Source organism: Abramis brama (assembly GCF_963993115.1).
Source record: "Abramis brama genome assembly, chromosome: 22".
Lineage (NCBI taxonomy): Eukaryota > Metazoa > Chordata > Actinopteri > Cypriniformes > Leuciscidae > Abramis > Abramis brama.
Window position 1 is genome coordinate 14,675,476 of NC_139984.1, and position 24,742 is coordinate 14,700,217.

At 37.7% G+C, this 24,742-nt stretch overlaps 1 protein-coding gene across 1 annotated transcript; it reads right to left on the reverse strand.

The window, feature by feature from the left end:
* Positions 1-14,535: 14,535 nt before the first annotated feature.
* On the reverse strand, positions 14,536-24,239 carry gata5 (GATA binding protein 5). Its single transcript, XM_084099228.1, has 7 exons — positions 23,899-24,239; positions 22,534-23,199; positions 20,433-20,602; positions 18,819-18,947; positions 18,068-18,152; positions 17,585-17,712; positions 14,536-16,969 (listed from the first exon to the last, which is right to left on the reverse strand). The coding sequence occupies exons 2-7, from the start codon at positions 23,051-23,053 to the stop codon at positions 16,850-16,852; spliced, it is 1,152 nt and encodes a 383-aa protein (XP_083955354.1). The 5' UTR covers positions 23,054-23,199; positions 23,899-24,239; the 3' UTR covers positions 14,536-16,849.
* Between the last annotated feature and the right edge of the window lie 503 nt (positions 24,240-24,742).

Sequence of the window (24,742 nt, forward strand, 5' to 3'; positions counted from 1 at the left end):
AAAAAATGCATGAAAAGAAACACTGTGTAAGATATTTGAGGTTTTCAGAGAATGTATCTTTAAGTGTATGACAAAGTATTAACAAGTATAGTTTAAAGTATTAACAAAAATACATATCTTACTATACAGCAATTAAAAAATATATAATAAAGATGCACTCTGATGACCAACTTGGAAGCCAGCTAATATGTTCCAAAACACAGCAACCTGTTTAAGGTGAATTATCCAGATTTTTGTGAATTATGTTTACCTCAAGTCATTTTTACAAAGATTTGCCCAGTATTTAACTGCTTTGTCGTGCTGTCTCTTTGCATATATGTCAGTTTCCTAATGCTCTTGAGGCGTTTATGCAGCACTCTCTTAGCACTTCCACAGGACACTCAAAAACCTCTCACAACCAGTAACCATTGCTATAAATCTCACACACAATGAGCTCTTAAAGACCAGGGTGGTCTTCTGCCTTGTCTCTTTCCTCTCCTGTGCTCTTCTGTGGCCATCTCAAATTTTCTCTTGCTCTTACTGAAACATTCACCCTATCCATTCCTCCATCTTTCAAACTCCTCACCCCAGCAGTCCAGAGTCTCCTTTAAAACTCTAAAGGTCTCTGTGACTCACTGTCATGGGTCCAGCTCCTGAGGAGGAGGGTTTCGGGTGAGTTTTGAGTCGCCCTCTCCTCAAAAGCGCCATCTCAGAGAGCCTGATGTCCACTAAAGCCGTTTCAAAACTAATAAACAATTGTCAAGCGAGAGGTAAAGCAGAGAGCTGTATGGCCATTCTAAAAGCACATCAAAGGGTCCACACTAAGAGCCGTGTAGACGAGAGATGTGGATGACCTCTCCACCGCACACATGCACACATACACAAATCACATATGCACCTCACAAATATCACAAGCATACATAGCAGACACTGGGATGAAAGTATTTCAAAATTACAGACAGAACAATGACATATAAATGGAGCTGGATTCGCTGTGAGTTACAGTGTGAGTCACTGGATGGAGGAAATGACATATTTGGTGCCAGATGACTGGTCATAGTTAAGGGGCAAAAGAATACAGCCCTCTTCACATATAATTGGATGGGATAAGTGATGGTAGGACAGGACAGGATAGGATTGGATCGGTCAGGGTAGGATAGGACAGGACAGGACAGGACAGGATAGATCAGGACAGGGTAGGGTATAATGTGACCGGATAGGATAAATCAAGGCAGGGTTGAATTGGGAAAGGATAGGATAGGCCAGGATAAGATAGGATATAATAGGCCAAGGTAGGATAGTATGCAGTAGGCAAGGCCAGGATAGGATAGATCACGACCGGGTAGGATTGGGAAAAGATAGGATAGGCCAGGATAGGATAGGATAGATCACAACTGGGTAGGATTGGGAAAAGATAGGATAGGCCAGGGTACGATAGGCCAAGATAGGAAGGGATAGGATAGGCCAGGAAATAATAGGACAGACCAAGATATGATAGGACAGGATATGATAGGGTTGACCAGGATATTATAGGATAGGCAAGGATAGGACAGGCCAGAGAAGGAATGGTTTTGGAAGAAAATCTATAGCTTCATGACTGACAGAGCATACATCACTATCTTTGACTGTCCACTAAATAACGGCCATCTCATTTGAGACCCTCACACTTTTCGCTACCACAAACAACACACTCTGCTTACTCACTCTGGCCGGGTCTGGGTGCTGGGCGGCAGAGGAGCCAGGTTGGCTGAGCCCTAGAAAGTGGGAGCCATCTCCTTAGTGTGTGTGTGTGTGTGTGTGTGTGTGTGTGTGTGTGTGTGTGTGTGTGTGTGTGTGTGTGTGTGTGTGTGTGTGTGTGTGTGTGTGAGAGAGAGTGTGTGTAGGGGGAGGAGATAAGTAAACTTCACAGCCCATGACATAAATCACATCAAGACATGACAGTAGGACACTGAGCAGGACCACTGATAAAACCAGCAGGAGGGAGGGAGAGAGACAGAGAGAGAATGGAGAGAAAGTAAGTGGGAAGAACAAGGGTCATGGTAATGGGCGAGGGGGTAGAGCCAATGGAAAGAGAGATATAAAGAAAGTCTGAATGTGTTTGTGTCAGTGTGTGTATGTGTGAGAGAGAAACAGAACCAAAAAGAGAACAAGAGATGGACAGAGTGGGGGGAGTGAGAGAAGGATAGGAGGGCGTTTTTAGATTCCCAGTCCTCCCGAAGGTGTAGATTATCCAAAGAGCACAAGCTAATTTCCAGGTTTGTGAATACATTCCCCCATTTCAAACAGCTGTCCACCTAAATCTTCACTGGCTGAGAAAGGATGCACCCCCACTATATGTTATGATTCACATTGATCCAAGAACACTTTTAAACTAAATTTACTGTTTTCCCCCCATTTTTGCTGGTGCTGGCTCTTCATAACTAAGATGGCAGGTAATACATCATTTGATATACTGATCTTTCATTGACATGCTAACAAGGCCATTAAAACAGCTGAACTAATGTTACTGCTATTTAGCAGCTCACACAAATCAAGGACTGTGTATCATTAACCGAGCCACTCTGGACGTCTCTGACAATTTGACACGATGTTCGTCGTACTTATTAGCTGTTGGCTGAATCAGACTTGACCATACATGAATGAAGTCTCCGTAAACTATCTGACATCTCTGCTCCACAACCTAACCTCCGTGTTTATTCTACAGCCCAATTATGGAGAAAAACAAAACGTCTAACTGTGTACGGAGAGCGTTCACTGTTTGTGTATGGCGAGAACACATCAATGGCAGCACTTCATTGTGTAGCTGACGTCTGCGGTTGGATTTATGATCTCCTATTTGTGTAAAATGTAGGCCATAATTTTAATATGTGTGAAAGTAAGAAGTAAACGGAAAGTGGGAAGTTTATGAATTTTCAGGGCTCAATTGTCTGTATTGAAACTGGATGAAGGAGACTGTGCTGGGTTGACCTTTAAAAAAAGTACTGTGGCGGTACCATGGTACAGTCAGCATGATGTTATCAGATGGCAACACCATGGCACTTCAATACCACAGTATTGAATGATTATCAAAATCATGCACCATGATATTTACATGCTACTTCAAGCCAATTCAAAGATAAACAGGGTATTAACATGGTACATGTCAAAGAATCATGGTATTTCCAAAGTACATACACTGTAAAAAATTATATGATCAATAAATTATGACAACATATTTTTTTTTTTTACGTTTTACAAGATTAAACTTTTTAAGACATTGTTTAATGTAGTTTAAGTTGAAATGACTTAAACATCCAAGTTGACTGAACTTAAAAATTTAAGGCAGCAACTTTCTTTACAGTGTATCCAAAAAACACTAAAGTAACCATTTTACTAGGGTACTCTGCCTCAGAAAACATGATAATAAGAAGTGACATGGCTTTTTTGTATTTGTAGGCCCACCTTCAGTTCACAAGCTGTCATGAATTGACACAAAATGACACTAAATGATGCTTTGCTAATGTGACAAAGTATTTCATAGCTATTTACCCTGATGCTAATAGCACTAATGATCGCAATGTCATAGCTCAAATGAGTAATGCTACACACCCTCCAAAAAAAAGGAACATGACACAGTGACATTCACACAAACGCAGGTACACAGGCCTTCCTCTCTTATCAGACTGCTATAGCTTGTTTTTAAAGTAGGAAAAACTGAGCAGAGCACATTAAAGAAAATAGGAGTGAGTGTGTGCGAGTCTGTTTTCCTGGCCAGACTTTTAGTCTTGTAGCTGGAGATAGCAGCTGGAACAGCCATGCAAAGAAAGTCTCCACCATTCCCTCCCACTGCCTTATGCTACCTAAAACATAATACTGATGTGTGTTACACATAATCTCTCTCTCATACACACACAAAGAAATCCTCAATCCTGTTATGCACTGTTTTGAAGTATAAAAAAAGAATAATGTGTATGTTTGTGCTGTAATTTAAAGGAAGCATTTCTATAAAAGGATATACTAGACTCTTATACTAGATATGTTTTGGTCAAACTCAGACACTTAAACTTTGTTTTAGAAAATGTGTTTTTTATAAACTGTAATGTCATAATTAAAATAACTATAAAAACTAAATTGAATTCAGAAAACCCATTGCTAACACTAACTGATGTTTATGTTGTTGTTTTCCACCAAAACTGATGTCACTTCCTGGAAGATGACGTAAAGTCACGATCTGGCTTTTGTTAAAAGGATATTACAAAAGATTAATAGGATTTAAAAAAGTGAAGTTTAGAACATGGGAAAAACCTATAAATGATTATCAATTAAAACAATATTCACAAGAAAACATGTTCAAAACATTATGATTAGAGAAAAGAATAAAGTGAAGGAAAAAAAATTAGCAGCCAGTGAACAATCATCTCAATCCACAGTACTGAATAAAATAAAATTGTATATTTAATTCAACATTAAGATATATGATGAGGATATGAAAATGTAATATAAGATGTTGGCGACTTTGTTGCAAAACTGTACACACACAGTCGTGGAGATAGAATAGAGAGATGAAGTAATCCTTAGAGAGAGAGAAAATTTGAAATTGAGTAAGAGGCAAAAGTGAGGAGGAGTGTGTGTGTGTGTGTGTGTATCTGGCCGTAGTGGAGCCCGGTCCCTGAAGTCTGCATGCTGTCAGTGTGAGTGGCCTTATCTTCCCCAAACATTTACTTAACCCTTTGTCTTACAGGGTCCAGCACAATGAGACACAGCCAGAGGAATCCCAGCGGGACTTCAGATGGACAGGCCTGCCGCTCACTGATACACTCACAGTCACACTGACTGCAGTCTAATCGGCACATATTAAAGTGACATCACAGCGATAACTACAGCTCACCAACCTCACTTCTCTTTTAATGACATCATTGAAATCTTGCTTTATCCTCATCCTTTTCATTTAAATGATAGCAGCAGCTGACATATGGAAAAGTCTTGCCAATCAATTCTGGCACATAAAACAATTTCCATACAATAAACTAAAAGAACTATTGTGTAAATGCTCTTCTGTCGTTTAATGCGGCATTAGTTTATAAGCTCTAGATTCAGGCCGCTTTTCCTGAGGTAACAGTGAAGTGTGCTGTAAATACCTTTCTGTTATCTGAGCATGTGTTAAACCCTAGGTTCAGAAGAATGCAGCAGTCGGCCTTTGTCTCTGCGTCCACATCATCAGGACAGGAGGCCGTCAGAGAGGAGCTTATCAAACCCTACAAATACCATTACAGTGAGAGAGAGAGAGAGAGAGAGAGAGAGAGAGAGAGAGAGAGATCCATACCTTTCAGACAAACATTTCTCCATGAGACATGCAACCTTCCTTTTCCCTAAGCCCAGACAGAATCTGTGAACGTTTTAAAATATTTTCTCAGCCAATTTTGAAGGAAAATGTTCATTGTTTGTTCATGTCAGTTCACAGTGCATGAACTAATGTTAACAGATACAACTTATGTTTTGTTTTTTTTACATTTATTAGTAAATGTTGAAAATAACTAAGTTTAAAGGGTTAGTTCACCCAGAAAAATAAAATTCTGTCATTAATTACTCACCCTCATGTCGTTCCAAATCCGTAAGACCTTCGTTCATCTTCGGAACACAAATGAGGAGCTTTCTATCCCTCGATTGGGACCATGAATGTGTAAATTGCGTTGCTCTCAATCGAGGAACTGAAAGCTCTCTGACTTTATCAAAAATATCTTAATTTGTGTTCCGAAGATGAACAAAGGTCTGACATAAGGGTGAGTAATTAATGACAGAAGTTTCATTTTTGGGTGAACTAACCCTTTAACAAATGCTGTTGAAGTATTGTTCATTGTTCGTCCATGTTTCCTAGTGTAGTTAACTAATGAAAACAGATAAAACCTTATTGCAAAGCGTTGCCAAAAACAAACATACAAGCGGTGTGAGACGTGTTGAACTTCAGGAATGACGGCTGTTCCAGTTCTGTGGCCTATAAAGAGGAATAGTTCAACAATGACACCAGATTTAATAAATTATTAGAAATGAACAATTATTAGAATATGAATTATTAAAAATGTGTTTATATTATTAAAAAAATGACGTCCACAAACCTGTGCAATTCTAATAAAAGAACCAGCATCCTTGGAACCAATCAGAATTAAGATGCGAGTACTACACTGTAAGAGCTCGAATAGGTACGAAAGGCAGTGATGTAGTGTTTGTGTGTTAGGGGTTGGGTTGGGTTGTATGTTATGTGTGTGTGTGTGAGGGGGGGGGACATAGTGAGAGACAAAGAGACAGAGAGAGAATTCGGTATTAAAGTACTTCCAGCTCTCTCTCCACTCCCCCACATAATCAAACAAATCATGATTACAAATATTTCAAGGTCTAGAGTCACTTCTATAAATCTGGAGGGCTCTCTTGAAGATGTAGTCGGCAGACACACACACACACTTACTTTCAGCCAACTTCTTTTGGATTTAACCCATCAGAATATATGTGTCTTTGGCTTTCTCTCTGGCTCCCTGTGTCTGCTGTGTTCTTACAGTAAAATAAATAGGCTGCATCTATCTGCAAAGTGCAGCGGAGGTTCTGAAAACAGGGTTATCCAAAGTGCATGTTCAGAAGCAGCGAGAGAGAGAGAGGGAGACAACAGAATGAGAAAGGGTGAGAGATTAACCCGAATGGAGGAACATGAGAAACAGACAGACAAAGAGAAAAGAAATAGATAGACAGACGGAGACAGGAACATAAGGAAATCCTGCGTGGAGACGATGAAGAGGGGAGAGATAATGAAAGAGAAGGCAAAAAAGAGAGAGAAAAGAATTCCACATGTGCAGCAGGCCCTTGTCTTTACGATGGCTATGATTATAATTTAGTGCTGCTGTTTCAGGGCTGACATCATCAGTGCAGCACCAATCAGATGGCACAGAGTCTATAAATTAATGAGTGGGCTAGAGTTCAGCTGACCGGGGCAGGGTCAAAGTTCATTCCACTCATGAAAACGTTTCTAATGGAATGTGACTATGCAAAAATCAGCCCTGACAAAAACTAGCTTTCACGTGTTTTGTGATCGCGGATATTTGACTAGCAAGTCTTGTCGTTACTGTAAAATAATACACATTATACGCATAACACACGCACACACACACATTAACCATATTTGGTACATATAATATTTAAAGGGTCTATTAAGAATATATTATTAAAACTGTATTGTTATATATAAATCATGGTCACATGACAAGTAAACAGTTTGTGTGTTTGTGATTTTTTTTAAATAAATTAATAATTTTATTTAGCAATGAAAAGTGACGGTGAAGGAATTTATACTGTAATTTAAATAAATTATGTTCTTTAAAACTTTCTATTCATCAAAGAATCCAGAAAAAATTGTATCTCAGTTTCCCGAAAATATTAAGCAGCACAACCATTTTTTAAGATTAATAATAAAAAGAAATGTTTCTGAGCAGCAAAACAGCATATTAGAATGATTTCTGAAGGATCATGTGACACTGAAGACTGGAGTAATGATGCTGAAAATTCAGCTTTGCATCACATGAATAAATAACATTTTAAAATGTCTTACAATAGAAAACAGTCATTTTAAATTATAATACTTTTTCACAATATTACTGTTTTTTATTTTTATTTACTGACTCCAGACTTTTGAACAGTAGGGTATGTAACATTCTTTTTGTTTGGTTGATAATTAATAAATCAGGGATTGAATGGCTGGATTATTAGTAGAATGTAAATCATTTGATTTGCTTATTGATTACAAATTCATAAGAACATCAGTAAATGTATCAACTACATACACAGAGATATGATGATTATAATATATGTTTTTTTATGAAGAATGTGGTATCTTTTGGCATACTCAGTCACTGATTGCCCAAATGGTTATTATCTGCAGATGGATTATGCTGTAAAATAATGAGGCAGGAATGAAAGGGCTCCGAGTTCAGGAAACATTGGAGAACAACATGCACCTCTAATGAGGTGTACATACATTACATTTACATTAAAGGTGTCTTATGTGTGAAACTAGTGCATACTGTATTTTTGAGTGTGCATGTTAGAGCATGAACCAATAGGGGGTGTGCTTACCTGACTTGATTGACAGGCTGATGGCGCTGTGAATGTAACTAGCTGTGTTGACTCCTGCTCCCCGCTGGAGGCCGACATCAAGAATAACACACACCTCAGCAACGTCTCTCACCCTGCATGAAATGCCTGGCACTTTGGAGACGAGAAGGCGAGAGAGAGAGCAGTCCTGGGCCTCATCACTCCACACTTCACCTGAGGAGACAGAAAAGAAGACAGACAGACAGACGGACACACACTGAGAGGGTGACATAGAGGACATTACTTACAACAGGGTCATAGTGTGGCACAGGGTCTCAGCTTACAGCACTAGCACTTAAATAAACGGATAACAGCCAAATGAACACAATTGAGACACTATATTATGCAAAGGCGCAAGAATGATTTGAAACCGGGAGGAGCATATTAAGGTTTTGAATGCATTTAGAATTGAATGCAATTATTTGGATGCATCTTACACTCATGCTTCTGATATCAAGGATATTTTTTCCATTATGCTGATTTTTACACCTTTATCATTTTAGAAGGTTAATAATTTGTTCATGACAGAGAACAACTCATTCATTTCAAAATCTCATGTAAAAAATGTTGTTGTTTTTTTATTCATCATAGAATACTGAAAAAATGATCATGGTTTTAACAAAAATATGAATCAAAACTTTTTTCAACATTAATAATAAGAAGAAATGTTTCTTGAGAAGCAAATCAGCATATTAGAATTATTTCTGAGGGATCATGTGACACTGAAGACTGGAGAAATAAAGCTGAAAATTCAGCTTTGATAACATTTAACAATTATGTTCTGAGTAAGATTGTTTTAAGATAGAGAATTCTGTGAATTTGCAAAACGTCATTTTTCTTGAATGTTCTGGAAAACATTAGCAAAATGGATGCTGTCTCATAACAATATGCAAAATACAGTCTTTCCCATCAGAGCTGACATGTAAAATAAAGACTCACAACCACAGAATCACAACCATTCAACTAAAAAAAAAAACCCTGCAAGCAGAAGCCAAACACCTTGGCTGCGAAATGTAAAAGTAAACTGTTTTTCGTCCATAATATCCGTTCCCACTGTTCGTCATCTTAAGCATCAATCTATCACTTCAGGCTCATGTCCTCTCCTCCCCATCCCTTCACGCCTCTCCCTGATTCTGTCCATCTCTCTGGAGCGGAGGAGAGCGGGAGGGATGCTGGGGGCTGGGAAAACCTGGACTTGACCCCTGAGTTCTGGGCTCCACGGAGTCTCCTTACCAAACCTCCCTGATGACAGATGAATGAATAGACACTCTCTCTCACACACCACACATAGCCTACACACAATACCACAACTTTGGAGATTTTCATAAGTGTACCAGGTTTTGTGTGTGTGTGTGTGTGTGTGTGTGTGTGTGTGTGTTTCACTGTGGCTGTTACAAGCAGATTCAACGAGTCTTCTTGGCAAGTATTATTCAGAGTTCAAAGTTGAAGGGGAGGTGAAGCTACTAGCATCGAGGAACCTAAAACATCTAGGCTATTTAGAAATGTAAAAACAGATTGATAGATTGTCAATTTCTTAACTCACAGTCTCACATCACAATAAATTGAGACGTCGTCGTCATTTCACACGCCACCTTTTCGTGACAAAACACAATAAATACACGGTTTGCATACAATATACCCGCAAAGTGTGAAGTTTGTTAACGGAGTTTTACCAGGAGGTGTGCGCCAAATAAATAGCGAGGCATCGTAAATTACGGCCTGAGAGATGGCGGCGACATGGGGGAGGAGGGGCGCATTGATTGTAGACGTAGATGGAGTTTTTTCTTTCTCTTTACCCCCACACCTACCCCTCAACTTTTTTCCCCTTCCTGACTATTTTTCCACGGCAAGGAAACGATCTTGCTCCCGGCCACGGAAGTCATCGCTCTCAGACGTCTCCGTTTCATCGTTTACAATGCCATTTTCCTTCTTATTTTGGCATTTTCCTCGTCGGTCTGGTTATTTGTTGCCATTTCTTTTTTGTCCATGCATGGACAAACTTAGAGAAGGAATAACTTGGAGAATGAAGCTAAGTTTAGTAACGACCACCTCTAATAATACCCATGTGAAATGGAATTAATTCCCATAACAGGAAAAATGCACGAGGACACACACGCGCACAACAGCCCCTCCCAATTCCACTTACCTTCACACGCACTCAAGATATGGCAAGCTGTTCACACATGTACTAAGTAGGCTAACTAGTAACTTTTTTTCTTTTTCTTTTTAATATTTGTACCACCTATTTAATTTACGAGTATGTAATACCAGTAACCAGCATCTTTTTCAATTTCTCTATTAAGTATTCATTAGATAGTAAGAATATAACTTATTCATTGGATGATAGTAGCCTAGGCTACTTATTCGAATAGTGACTAGTATAATTGGTCGCTAGTTTAGTAGGCTACCTATTGTTTTGCTATTGGTCATTTAAAATATTATTTGCACTATGGAGAATTGTTCTTAAAAATTAAAATAGTTATTATAAATATTTATGATTTAAAATGCAATTAGCCTATTTATATTTTCTAGACTAGTGGGCACTATAGTGATCTGTAGCAAAAGGAATAATAGTTGGGAGAATAGTATTCAGTTAGTTATAGTGAAATTCAATATACTAGTCACTAATCATGTACCTACTAGTAATTAAAAATGTGCTAGATAATTTTAAGAAGTGAATGTTAAAATCACTTTCCATATTCAAGACAGGGTAGTCAAAGTTGGTAAAACATTTACCCATGCTTGTGGACTTAAGGGTTTAAATGGCCCTGCATTGCAGTACAAGGTGATAGAATAGTACAGTTAATACAGATTTGTATTTTTGAGCTTGTTCTGGCAGATTTTGCTCGTAGCCTCCATTATAACTTTCAATCTGTTGCAAAAAAAAAAAAAAAAAAAAAATACAACACAGGAAAGCTGGCAGAGTTGATTTAATAATATTAGCTAAAATTACATGCACCATATGCAAACATCCCAGCGATGAACTTAACATATTTTCTTTAATAAATCATAAATATAATGCCATTTATGATTTAAAACATGTTAATGAGTAACTCACTGTTGACTGTGATCGTGTAACAGGCAGTGAGTATTTGATATATGTGTCTAATGAAGCTGACTATTGGCCAGGTGTGTGACCGGAAAAGTGTGTGTGTGTGCAAAAACCAACACCGAACACCTGCCCTACTTTGTAAATGTGTGCAGTGTAGCTGCAGTAGCCTATGTGAGCATGTTCTTGCATTAGATTTGAGTGTGTGTGCATGTGCCATTTTGCTGTGATAATTATGTACATAGATGCACTTTGTTTTATGGGCGTTTGGTTGTAACACAACCTTTGGCCTGTGCACACCTTGACCTTTGGATAGGCGGGGTCACCCTCTTGTTTTTGTTTTTGTGAGTGTATTAGTGGAGAGGGAGTCTCCTTTAATCACCCTGTCATCTAGGACACATCCAAAGGGACTGGAATTCTTTTTTTTTTACTACATTGATAAAGTTCACCCAAAAATGAAAATATATCATCATTTGCTCACAATGATGTCATTCCAAACCTGTGACTTCTGTTCTTTCTTCTACAAACCTTAGTGATTTGTTTTGCTTTGTTTGGGCCCCTATTGATCTTTATTAGACAAAACAGATCAAAATATCTTCTTTTCTGTCTAGAAGTTTTATTTTTGGGTGAAATATTCCTTTAAGTAATAATATTGAGCATGCTAAGCATCTGCGATTGGGGTTCATTAAAATGATTAGTATTATTATTACAAAATAGAATGATAATGTTGCCCCATAAAGAATAGATTCATTTGTCCTCTGAATTGGACCATTTGTCAGTTACTCTGTATTCTTCCAGAATGCGAAAGGTGGGGGTCATATTCAAGAACAGAGTCCTCAATTACAATATAATAGGAGTCCTGTGGTGAACCCCCAAGAGCTACTAACACAAACACACTAGTGCCAGTGACAGTGTGTGTCTTGGGGAATACAGGGGTGTTTTTTTTAGTTGCAGGGGGCCAATAAGGCAGTCAGTTGGTGTAATGCTGTGAAGAAAGAGAGACTGCAAGAGAAAGAAAGCTTTGGCAGTTCTAATAGCTCACAAATGCTATAGCGTAAAGTACACAGGGCACCTCGAAGGTCATTTTACTGATAGTGCGTTCTGAGAGCCTTGGTGTTCTTTGAGAACTGCAGACTGGCAAAAATGATGACGCAACTAAAAGGTGAGAAATGAGAACACTGCTGCTTGATCCTTCTTTGTTCACCTCTAATAGTCCACAAAGACAAAGTTTGAGAAAACTCCTCTCTTGAGCGTTTCTGAATGAAGACGTCAGCTGGATGCACCTTTGGAGCAAGACTCATTATTATTGCCGCATTATTGTTGATTCTCTCTTTCTCCCCCACACTTGGCTTGTTCTCTGGCCCAGGCCTTATAGTGGGGTCATATAAGAACACATTGCAGTTTTAGTGTGTTCTGGCACTGGCATCTCTGGCAGCTTTGCTATCTGACGGCTCATTCTGAGGAAATCCCCAACACAAACTGCCCTGACAAATACACAAGTGCACACAGGTGAACAAAACGAAGGTGCAACCTCTTCTTCTATAGGGTTAAGCAGGCCCACATCATTTTCAATCAAACATTTCTAGTTTTATATCTTGATCTCAGTGGATGCAGTCATTTGAAATGATTCACAGAACAGTTGTAATACGTGTAAAAATATAATTTACCTCATATACCACTGAGGTTTATGATTGACAGCATTGTAGCCAATTAATTTTATCTTGCATAGCCTACTATTGAGTGTGTGTGTCTGCACGCATGTGGATTCTCATGCAGGCAGAACTTGGTGGTTACAAAAAATAATGTTTTAAATCTGTAATTTTTTTTATTTATTATATTTTGTATGTGTGTGTGACCCTGGACCACAAAACCAGTCACAAGCCGCACGGGTATATTTGTGGCAATAGCCAACAATGCATTGTATGGGTCAAAATTATCGATTTTTCTTTTATGCCAAAAATCATTAGGATATTGAGTAAAGATCATGTTCCATAAATATATTTTGTAAATTTCCTACTGTAAATGTATAAAAAAAAAAAAATTTGTGAGTGAATGCAGCACAGTCGCAAACATAAATGAACAACTTTAAAGGCGATTTTCTCAATGTTTAGATTTGTTTGCACCCTCACCTCAGATTCCAAATATTGTCCTTTCCTAATAAACCATACATCAATGGAAAACTTATTTATTCAGCTTTCAGATGATGAAAAAATCTCACTTTCGAAAAATTGACCCTTGTGGTTTTGTGGTGACTGGACTGGTTTTGTTTTAATAATAATAATAATAATAATAATAATAATATATATAATATATATATATATATATATATATATATATATGTGTGTATACACATATATATATATATATATATATATATATATATATATATATGTGTATACATATATATATATATATATATATATATATAAATCATTTTATTCAATCATTTTATTAAGCAAGGACAATTTTGTAGCAGTAGGCTACATAATAATAAAAAAATATATACTTATACCGGTTTCCACAAACAAACAAAAATATTAATCAGCCATGAAGTAATGGCTGCTGAAAATTTTGCTTTGCTATCACAAGAATATTTAGAAATTAACAATTTAAAATATGTTATGTATAAAACAGTTTGTATTTGTGTTATTTTAAATTGTAATTAAATTTCACACTATTACTGTTTTACTGTATTTTGATCAAATAAATACATGCAGTTCAGAAACAGTACAGATATTCATAAAAATATATATTTTTTGAAAACAAATCAATACGGATTAAGAAAGTGATCTTTAGCAGTCTAAAGTTTAAAATAAAGCCTGGGTTTTATATACCATGTTTAATCCCCATGAATCCATGGAGCCATCCCAGAATCCCCAGAAGCCAATATTCGGGTGATTTCTGCAGCACGTCAGATGCTGTTACAGACACAGTCACAAAATGTGTACAGCCATTCATCACGTTGTGGCACACACACTTGTTCATTCACAAAGCAACAATCCTTCAGTCCACTGTCACACTGAAGGATGAATCGTCGCCCCCTCCATAACTTCCTTCATGGTCAGAACTGCTCTACAATATCCTGTTTTGTTTTTTGTTTTTTTGTTTTTTTTACCACAGGATAGAGAGCGCAATGCAGAGAAAATGAATGAAGGAGGGTGACCTTGGGAAAAATCTGTCTTTCCCTCAGAAACACTCAAATGAAAGAGAAAATATTGAAAGGGGGAAAATGAGATATCCATCTTAATGAATAATAGAAAGCAAAAAAAAAAAAAAAAGGTTGAAACTGTCTTAACCTCAAGCATTTCTGAAAACCATCATGGTCTGTTCACAACCTTTGGAGATGTGAAATTATAATTAAATATAGACTATGAAAAAAATCATGGAATCTCCATATCATTCCCAGAAATATTTGAATCATTTAATCACAAACACAATATAGCTTGTCACTTGTTTTAATGTCAGTACAGGCTCTTTTCCTATCGCTTGCCCCTCTGATGAAGGTCGTTTGAGGAGAACTGGATGCGTTTCAATGATTCAAAGTGATGACTTTATAGTCTTGAACCGTATAAAGCATGCTTGCTCTGTCCAAGCTCACCGCACCTCATTTCAGAAGAGACAATTATTCGGCGGGTTGTGTGATGATGATGATGGCATGGGCGTATAAAAACAGTCAAATACTGCTTATAAAGCATTACTCATGAGGCTGAGGTTGTGAACCTGATGCAATAGTTTTTTGACATTGTACCTCATCACCTGGGCAACAAAACTAAGACACCACGAGATAAAGCCAGCTAATTCAGCCAATAGCAATAAAGGTGGATGGCGGTGCCTCTCTGTCGCCATGAGGCTGTAAAGAGGGTGGGCTTCATGCTGACGCGCCTGCCAAGAGCCAACATGTTCTAGCCCAACCCAAAACCATAGCACCATAAAGCCAAGCTGGAACGCAACCTTTGATCGCCAACACTTTGCGGAGAGAGGTACGCTCAGACACCGAGAGTCATTCAGGCAAACACTCAGCAACACCTAGGAGGATACAGGTTACACAAAGGAACTATATAAAGTCATAAACATCAAAGCCTTCATATACAATTTCTATATGGCCTACGTCTTGGCATTATAAAGTCAGGACGTTTTAAAAATTAACAAACCACCTTTGAAAACAAAACAAGTCATGTTGAACGGTACTTTTGGTCATTTTTTTTGTGTGTGTGTGTGTGTGTGGGAATGAAGCACAAAAAATAATACAAAGCTTCAAATATTCTGAGATAATCAAGTCAAACAATGTGTATATCCAACCTGATCTCATGAGGAAATGGAAGTATTTTATGAGGTCGTGATTTCGTATGATGCGATTCATACGAAAACATAAAATAATTATTAAATAGTTGGTTAAAATAGTCATTTTAGTTAATTGCTATAAGATTGTGTTGGTAGATCAGATTAAAGTTCACAGATACACACTGAAACCATGAATATAAATCCATGGAAATCACCACACGGCCCCTCGTTGTTATAAAAACAGTATGAAACTGATAAAAAAAATATAATGATAAACTTTTGCCTGTCTGACCGTCATCCTCCTTCATAAAAAACTCTTTAACTTATTTTCATTAATTACTGTTTAGAAAGTAAACAGTTTATTTTTCACCCCAAAATCCTAAATTCCTCATTTGCTCACCCTCCTGTTGTTCCAAACCTGTATGAGTTTATTTCTTCTGCTGAACATAAAATAAGACATTTTTAAGACTATATGGGTAAACAAACAGTTAATGGGCCTCACTGACTTCCATAGTATTTTGTTCTCCATAACTGTTTGGTTACCCATATTCTTCAAAATATCTTGTTTTGCGTTCAGCAGAAGAAATACATTCATTCAGGTTTGAAACAACATGAGGGCGAGTAAATGACAGAATTTTCATTTTTGGGTGAACTATCCCTTTAAGGAGAATTATAAAATTTCTACAAACACATGCAGACACAAAGCAAATGTTTGGCAATTTTATATGCAATAAAACAATGATATAATTCCAATATATATCAACAAAATACAGCAAATAAATTTAGGTTAACATATTCTGACAAGACAAAACACAAAATTTCGAACAATTAAAATAAATGTGTGCCTTTTCAAAAAAATTGCTGAAAAGTGAGGGTCATTGCACTTCGGATCATCGGAGGAACACAATACAGCATTAAACAGAGTCTGGAATCATCAAAAACAACAAGGAAACTTTTAAAAGACTCATCCAGGCTAAGAATGCGATCTAAAGTCATAACGACCATAAAGACGCATTCCCTGAAGGATAAGGGGAATTATGGGAGAGACTTGTGTGCCTCTACCATTCTTATCTCAACATAAATAATGTATCTTAAAAGTTAATCATTAACATCTAAGCCATGAAACATGTTCAGAAGCCATAAAAAGCATGTTTTTTGTCCTCCCGATCATTGCTTAAGGAACTCGAGAACTGCAGTCGCTGCTTGTCCTCCGCCGTATTTTGGTGGAATTGCATGAATCAGCCGTGACATCACAGTCTCAGACAGATATGCCACGATAAATCGACGAGGCAAAGTAGCACAGATTACAGTCGATCTCTTGCATTCCTCTGTCTACATTTAGGTAAATGTTCTATTAGGTAGATCTTGTTAAAAGTCTTTTCTCCCAGAATGCACTGGAAAGGTTTAGAGAAGGTAGTAGGTCTCAGATCACGCTTGGGACAGCGCGCACCAGGAGTTCTGTGGGGCGATTGACGTTGGGGTGTATGTGTAGTCCTCATATTTGATGTCCACGTGTGCTGAACTGGCACTGTCCAACTGTGTTGATGACTTAAACAGAACAAAGACAAACACTGTTAGTTGACAAATGCCAAATCGAGCTTTGCAGTAGATCGGTTATCTATAGTAAATGATGACAGATTTTTTATCTCATTCTAAACCTGCATGACTTCTGTGGAACAAAAAAGAAGATATTTTGAAAAATAATGTTGCCGCATTTAAGTCAATAACTGTCATTGTATGGACAAAACAGCTTAACCATTCTTCAAAATATCTTATTTTGTGTTCCACAGAAGAAAGAAAGTCATACAGGTTTGGAACGACATGAGGGCTAGTAAATGATGACAGAATATTCAGTTTACGTCAACTATTACGTGAACTAAGACAAAGAAGATCCATTTTAGGTTCCATAAAGAACCTTTCATTGAACAGTTCTTAAAAGAACCACTTTAATAATCTGAAGAATCTATTTTCCACTATAAATAACCTTTTGTGCGATGGAAAGGTTCTATGGAACCACTGACGCCAATAAAGAATGTTTCTTTTTAAGAGTGAACTTAAACTCGGGAATCAATCATTTAGCCAACCCATATTTAATAACTGGCTTTCATTGATGGTGACATCTACAAAGAAAAACACAATCCTATCAATCACGTGAGTGCATACCTGTGTGATTGAGACAACAGTTTGGCCCGCATATGGAGAAGCTGCGATATTGGGTTCGCTCTTTATTGTAGAGGCGTTCTCTGACACAGGCAATGAAGTGGGAGACGTAGCGCCAGACACTGTTGACCCTGAAAAGACAAATAGAACAAATTGTGAATGACAGACACAATAAAAGATCAGCAAACTCGACATGCTGGTTATTGCAAATGACAATTAATGGTGTCAAACATCCGTTTGTGTTTGTGCTGGTGCCGCATACGCACCACATGTCCATTGATAACAGAAAAAAGTGCTGTTATTGCTCTCTCTCTCTCTCTTTCACTCCCTTTCCCCTCCCTTTACTCTCTCGCTCACCCCATATTTCTCTCCACACATTCTCTGACTCACTCACTCCCACACTTCCATCCAAATCACTCATGTCCGCTTTTGTCTAAAAATCTTTTTCAAAAATGTCTCTTTTAAAATGCTTTTCTCAACTCTTACCTGAGGATGCTTTGGTTTTGGGCATCTTTGGTTTGCGTTTCCTTGTCTGAATGCTTTCTTTCTTCATTGCTAATGGCCTTGGTACCTAAAACAAGAGTAAAGGAAAAAAGAATCGAATTTAACGACTGATTATTCATTAACCATTCAAGAGTTGCAAAGAGTTAAAAATGAGTTGGTGGTTCAGTCACTCTTTAAAAATAAAGGTTCATAACTGGCATCAATGGTTCCACGAAGAACCTTTAACACATTTTCATTGCGCAAAAGGTTCTTTACAGTAGAAAAATGTTCAATTTTGTTCCTCACTCTAAGAAAAAAAAAGGTTCTTTTAAGAACTGATCACTGAAAGGTTTTTTGGGAAACCAAAAATGGTTCTTCAAAGGCATCGCTGCAAAAAAAACCCTGTTATGTTTCAAGAGTGTATGAGGACTTTTATAATGGTGATTGAACTCAGTTGGGTATATGGGTCTTGTTGTTTAAAAAATGTAACTAGATAAATTGTAACTAGATTATATATGTATTTTTTTTCTTGTGGGAGTCATTTTGTTCACCGTGAGAATTACAAGTTTACAGAACAAAGATTATTTAAGCGACTCCCCTTCCTCTCTTCATTCTCATTCTCTTCCGATAAAACACACCTATGACCTCTGCGTCACGTGGACTTCAGGTTTGCACACACACACAAGCGAACATGCACACGCACCCTCCCAAATGGAGCTGTGGTTAGAAACAGCGGTCGAAATCCCACACTCACCCCGTGAAGCTTCATGTATAGTCCGCAGGCGTTGCAGACGGGCTCTCCCTCTGCATTTCTCCTCCACAGTGTGGTTGTACTGGTGTGGCAGTTAGTGCAACACAGACCTGCTCGTCGTGACGTGCTCTGCTGCAGAGACATATAGTTGAGAAGGTGGTTAATTTGGCGGACATTGAAAGAATCTTACAGAGTTGAAGAGAGAATTTTGAGAGAGGGAATGAGAGAAAAAAAAATATTTAACATAGCAAAGGTGAGAAAAAAGGCGAAGCTTGCCAAACCTTGCTAGAAAAGAGCTGGGAGAGATCAAATGTATATCCTCCATTCCCCTATGTTCTTGCTTATGTTCCTTTGGTGGTATATGTTGTAATAAAAATATTTTGCTGTTAAAAATATAATGCAGTAGCTAAGTTTAGTGCAAACATGCACTGTAAAAAAAATTATATGATCAATAAGTTATGACAACATATGTTTTTGCATTGATTTCACTCATCAAAATAAGTTAAGCAATTTTAAGCAAATTTTATAAGATATACTAGATTCAACTCAATTTTTAAGTCAGTTTAATGTAATTTAAGTTGAAATTACTTTAACATACAAGTTGGTTGTACTTAAAAAATTAAGGCAGCAACTTTTTTACAGTGTAAATGCAAGCAACTGCGGTAAAAAACAAAAACAAAAAACAAAGAAGAGGAAATGGACGAGAACTCTGTGACCAGGTCTTCCAAGCATCACTTTATGAATTCAAATGAGGCACTTTTTAATATTACTGAAATTACTGGCACACATTAATATTCTTCTAAGAATGAAACTGCTCAAAGCTCCATAAAGTTTGGTGTTGTTTTGAGTTTTGCGCTGCTTGGGCTAAAAACAGTCCGACCCAAGGACAAGGTCATGAAAGCAAAAATGAAAACAGAGAGGTAGAGACGAGTGAGGGAATTGTGTGTGAGAGAGTATAAAAAGAGAATGAGTGAGAAAGAGAGAGAGAGATTCCTGGGAAAAAGGACAGCAGTGAAGGCTTTGCTCAATTGGCCTTCCCAGTCCTGACCCTGAAATCAACCCACAACCTCTCCTATATATAAGCAAAAATTATTTCATTTTGTGAGACTATTTTGTAAAAGTATCAACTACAGAAAACCTGCAACAAATGTTTAGATATTGTCTGGGAACATCAGGATATTTTGTACTATAGCATATTCATGATAAAATAAAATCTGGTTGCACTTTTTATTTTTATGACATATTTAAGTACTGAGTAATATTAATTAACAGAATGTACTTACTATAGGGTCAGGGTAGGATTAGGGTTTGGTTAAGGGTTAGTTGCATGTAATTATGCATAATTTACTGTTATTACTAATTACATGTAACAAGGACACTGTAAAATAAAGTGTTACCAAAAATCGAAATCGACTGCTTTAATTCATGTAAAAACGTTATTTAATATGACTGAATCAATCTGAATATTTTGGGCCAAACCAAAGAAAGTAATTTTTAAGGGTCAATAGGTCAAGTAGAAAAAAACTGTTTACGGTAACATCTGCACGTGTTCCTTTAAAGTGTTGGTTTAAAAAAGGCCTTTAAATAACTAACAATAATTAAGAAGTGTGCATGTACCAGGCGTTTCTGTGGTTTGATTAGAGGTCGGTTGATGCCGTTCATCTTGTGGTAGAGTCCGCAGGCGTTGCACAGGTAATGTCCGGTCCCGTCTCTCCTCCACAGCGGCGTCGAGATGGAGCCACAGTTCACACACTCGCGCCCTTCACACGGCATGTCGTCCAGCATGTCTGAAAGGACATACAGTTCGTTTTTAATTCATTTCCCAAGGTTTTCTTCTAGGTTCAGAGTGATTTATGAGAGGACAATGTTCGTTAAAATCATAAAATAAAGCGCGAGACGAAATAGGCTAATCGTTAAAGTTTAAGTGGAAGGGTCAGTGTAATGAGATGTTTTCAAAGTTGTCATTTCTGTAATGTCGCCATGTCTCATTTCTTTAAGGCAAATACGAATAACCTTAAATGAATAAAAACTCGAACGTCTTAATGTTTCAGGTGAATGTCAAAAAGTGTAATTTAAGCTGGGATCAGAAATCAGTTTACATTTTGAAGCGATGCCAAGGCTATTATTCAAACATTTTAAAATATGTTGAAGCCTTTCAAAAAGTATCAGGGCTCACTGTAACTGTATGGATTTGACGCATAACCTCAACAATACTTGCACTAAAATCTAAATATAAAGAGGTGTATATATACATATTATATAAAATATAATATTCAAATACTAGTTATTATCTTCACATTCAAAATGTTTGTTTGCTAACAGAGCAAGGAAAATAACGAAATGAAATAATAAAGTAAAATAGTCCTAAAAATAAAATAAAAATAAAATGATTGGAATTTTAAACGATGTGTCAAGAAAAGGTCTACTACATAATAATAGTAGTTTTTATTGTTAAAGCCCAGGAAGAACTCAGCACTTTGGATGGATGCAGATAGACCCTTAGGTGAGGCCTGGTGTTTTCTTGAGCTTTAGCGGTATGGAATGTGACAAAACTCTAGATGGAATGAAGAATGGATTAATACGAGCATATCCAGGGTCACTGGAGTGTCTATTAGGGCCGCTGACGAGGCACGAGGGCCTCAAGCGAACGGAATGTCAATGGAGCTCTTATCAGTGTTAAAGATCCAGGGGTCACCAATCAATCAAGATCTGACACGTGACGCCCTCCAACAATTTATTTCAAATAAGACGTGGGCATTAATAATCTATGTAATAATATTCTATTTTTTTTTTGTGTGTGTGTTTTTTTAAATGTAATATCATATATTAATATTTAATAAAATATAACTTATACGTTGTTTATCTCTCTGATGGATTGTTGTAATATAGATTTAGGCTACACGTTTATTAAACATTTGTGTAACGAAACATCAGAATACGCAACTGCTCAATATCAAACGCCCGAGCCCTTATGTATGCCCGAATAAATCGTCCACAGTTGAAGAACTAAATGTGACATTTTATGGACTATCAAAGAAAATGTGTCGGCCTAAAGCACTGATCTTCAAAGGGAACGGCCGTTAAATGTGTATCTGACTGTAATGGTCTGTTTAGAAAAGTTTGATCAAGGTGACAGTAGATTGGATAGTTCTCACAATTATGAGGTGCGCATGGGACCCTTTCATCAATCCACATGTAGACAGACAATAGCAGGGAATTAAATTATCATTTAAATTAAAGTGATTGCATTGCCCATTAAAGGATGTGTATTAGTGGAATAAGATCAAGTTTTGTTTTGATTAGCATTTGCAATGTGCCTGTGTAGTCAAACCCAAACTAACTATGCCTTCTAACAACGAAGGGTCTAACATAAACACCTAGACAGCAATAAATAACCCTCAACACCACCGCAATAAATTGTGAGATCACAGCATCAAACGAAACCCCCTCCATTCCAACCATTTTTGCCTGCTGACTTGAAAGATTGATTTTAAACTATTGCCAAACTAACGACCCAAATGTAATATAGTAGATCTCACTTTAACATGCGCTTGTGCAAAAGGATAGCGGAACAGAATCAAAGGCGACACTAAATCTTAAATAAAACGTTAAATAATGTGGCGCAGACAAAATTATCGTGAAGGTGTTGTTATTTTAGTGTACATATTTACATGTCCCATCAAGGAGAAAACGCAATTGTTGAGGCAAATCATTTTACCTAAACTGGACCTCCTTCCCGGTAGACTTCCCTGGCGTCCCTGAAGACCGATCATGCCGCCATCGAAGGGCCCTGGCGTCCATGAGGTGGCCATCTCCGGACTCATGTAGGCCGCGTACGGGCTGGAGTAGGAACCCCCGACGGAGCGCACCAGAGCACTTCCATACTGATCTGCCCGGCCGCTGTTACTCAACATCAGCGAATTCTGGTACGCGGCGTCCCTGCCGGTGCTGCTGCTCACCGGAGGGCTGTGCGAATAAGAGAAACCGGGCGGAGGATGAGGGCTGCCCGGGTTAAAAGAGGAATTCTCCGAGCCAGTCTGTGGCCAGGCGTGGTGACTGCCGAGCCCATGGGCCTGGTGTGTGGACTCACAGGTCTGTAGGTAAGGCAAGGTCTGGAGCATGGCAGGTACACGGGTGGTGGGCACGTACACAGGTGAGCTCGCGGACGGGTGGATGTAGTTCCCGGAATCGTGTGCGTAGGGGGACGGGTTGGAGGATAAAGCCAGGCTCGAATACATATTGTATCCAATGACTAGGCTATCCTTTCAGATTTTGAAATCTTGAAATTCGCCCAGATTGTAGTAAAAGCCTCGATAACGTCCAAAATCTCCAATGCAACGGTTGCTTGAGCAGCGGCCTCGGGGGAAAAAAAAGGAATTCACTCCTGGTGACAAACCAAAAATAAACCAATCAAATTATGTACTCAGTATTAGATTATGCAAAAATAATATATAGCCTAAAAATCTAATGATAATACTTTTGAATTTATCATTACTGAACGAAAGCGAGACATTCTTACATTTTCCACACACACAACACAGGCTACACTCTTAAAAATAAAGGTTGTTTATTGTTTATTATCCATGAAGAACTTTTAACATCCAAAGTTTCTTTATTATAAAATGTTCTAAAATGGTTCACTGAAAAGTTGCAAAAACACCTTTTTGGAATGTTTATTTTTAAGAGTGTATTTGAACGATGCTTTTAATGCGAACGTTTATAGACAATCAATAATATTTATATATATGCAATTGGCAACAGTCAAGATGGACAACCCGTATAATTGTCATGATTTTTCGGTTATCTGTATCTTATTTGTATTTAATAGACTAAAATGACATTAATTACTTTCCATATCTTTACATAGGGATATAAATAATTATCAGCAGCAGTCTCAGATATCTTGGGAAAACACTATATACCGAACCCATTAAATCATCTGCGGGGATCGAATCAAGCTGCACTGTAATCTCTCCAACATCTATATTTTATCACTGAAAACGCAGATTACATAAAAACGTTGATAGCTGTAAGCAAAGGGCTTAAACAATTTCATCCAAGAGCTCTCGTTGTATTATCTCACCAGATAAGGACGTCTAGTGATAAAGTCAGGAACCCTCTTTTCCAAGTGACTTGATTGAATATCGCTGTTGAAGTTCCCACTCTCTTCTTTCCGTCTTGATTTTAGCCCAGAATTCAAACTTCCACGAGTAGGCTATGCGATTCAGGAAAAAAAACGTGTAGTTGTCCTCTGTGTTTCGACTTGTCACTGTGCCTTGTCTGTATCTGGAGGTATAGCTGCTGCTGCTGCTGCAGATAATGCCTAATATAACTGTTCTCTGATTTGCTCTCTACTTTACTGCGAGTTATTTGTAAGAGCAGAACCACGTGACGCACTCCAAAGGTAGGACCCATGGAGGAGGAGAAGAATGAGAGGGATAGACGGAGGAGGGGTGTTCTCCTACCTGAAGATCTATATTTGCTGAGTCCACTGTATTTTAAACGATTGTTTTTAGTCGATGAAAGTTAACTTTTAAGAGACATTAAAAGCAGTTGGAAAATTGCTTTGACAGAGGCACAAAATCAAACAAGAACTGTGTAGGCTATACGCAATAGGAAAGTCACATAGCCTATAGAGTGCTGTAAAACAGTAGGCTATTTTACTTATTTAAAATGATTTTCAAAAGTTTGAAATAAAAGTATTTGGTAGCCTACACTGGGTTAATAGGCTACGTGTTTTTGTTGCGCTACTGTAATGGCTTGGGATTTTGTTTTTGCTTTATTGTAAAATAAAAATGTTGCAGTAAAATAACCTCGCTGTCTGTGCGAGAACGTAAAGCTCGATTTTATGACCCGATAAATCTGGATGTGTTCTCTATAAAAGCTGTAGAGAGATAAGAGATACGAGCGACAGCTTAGTATGATGA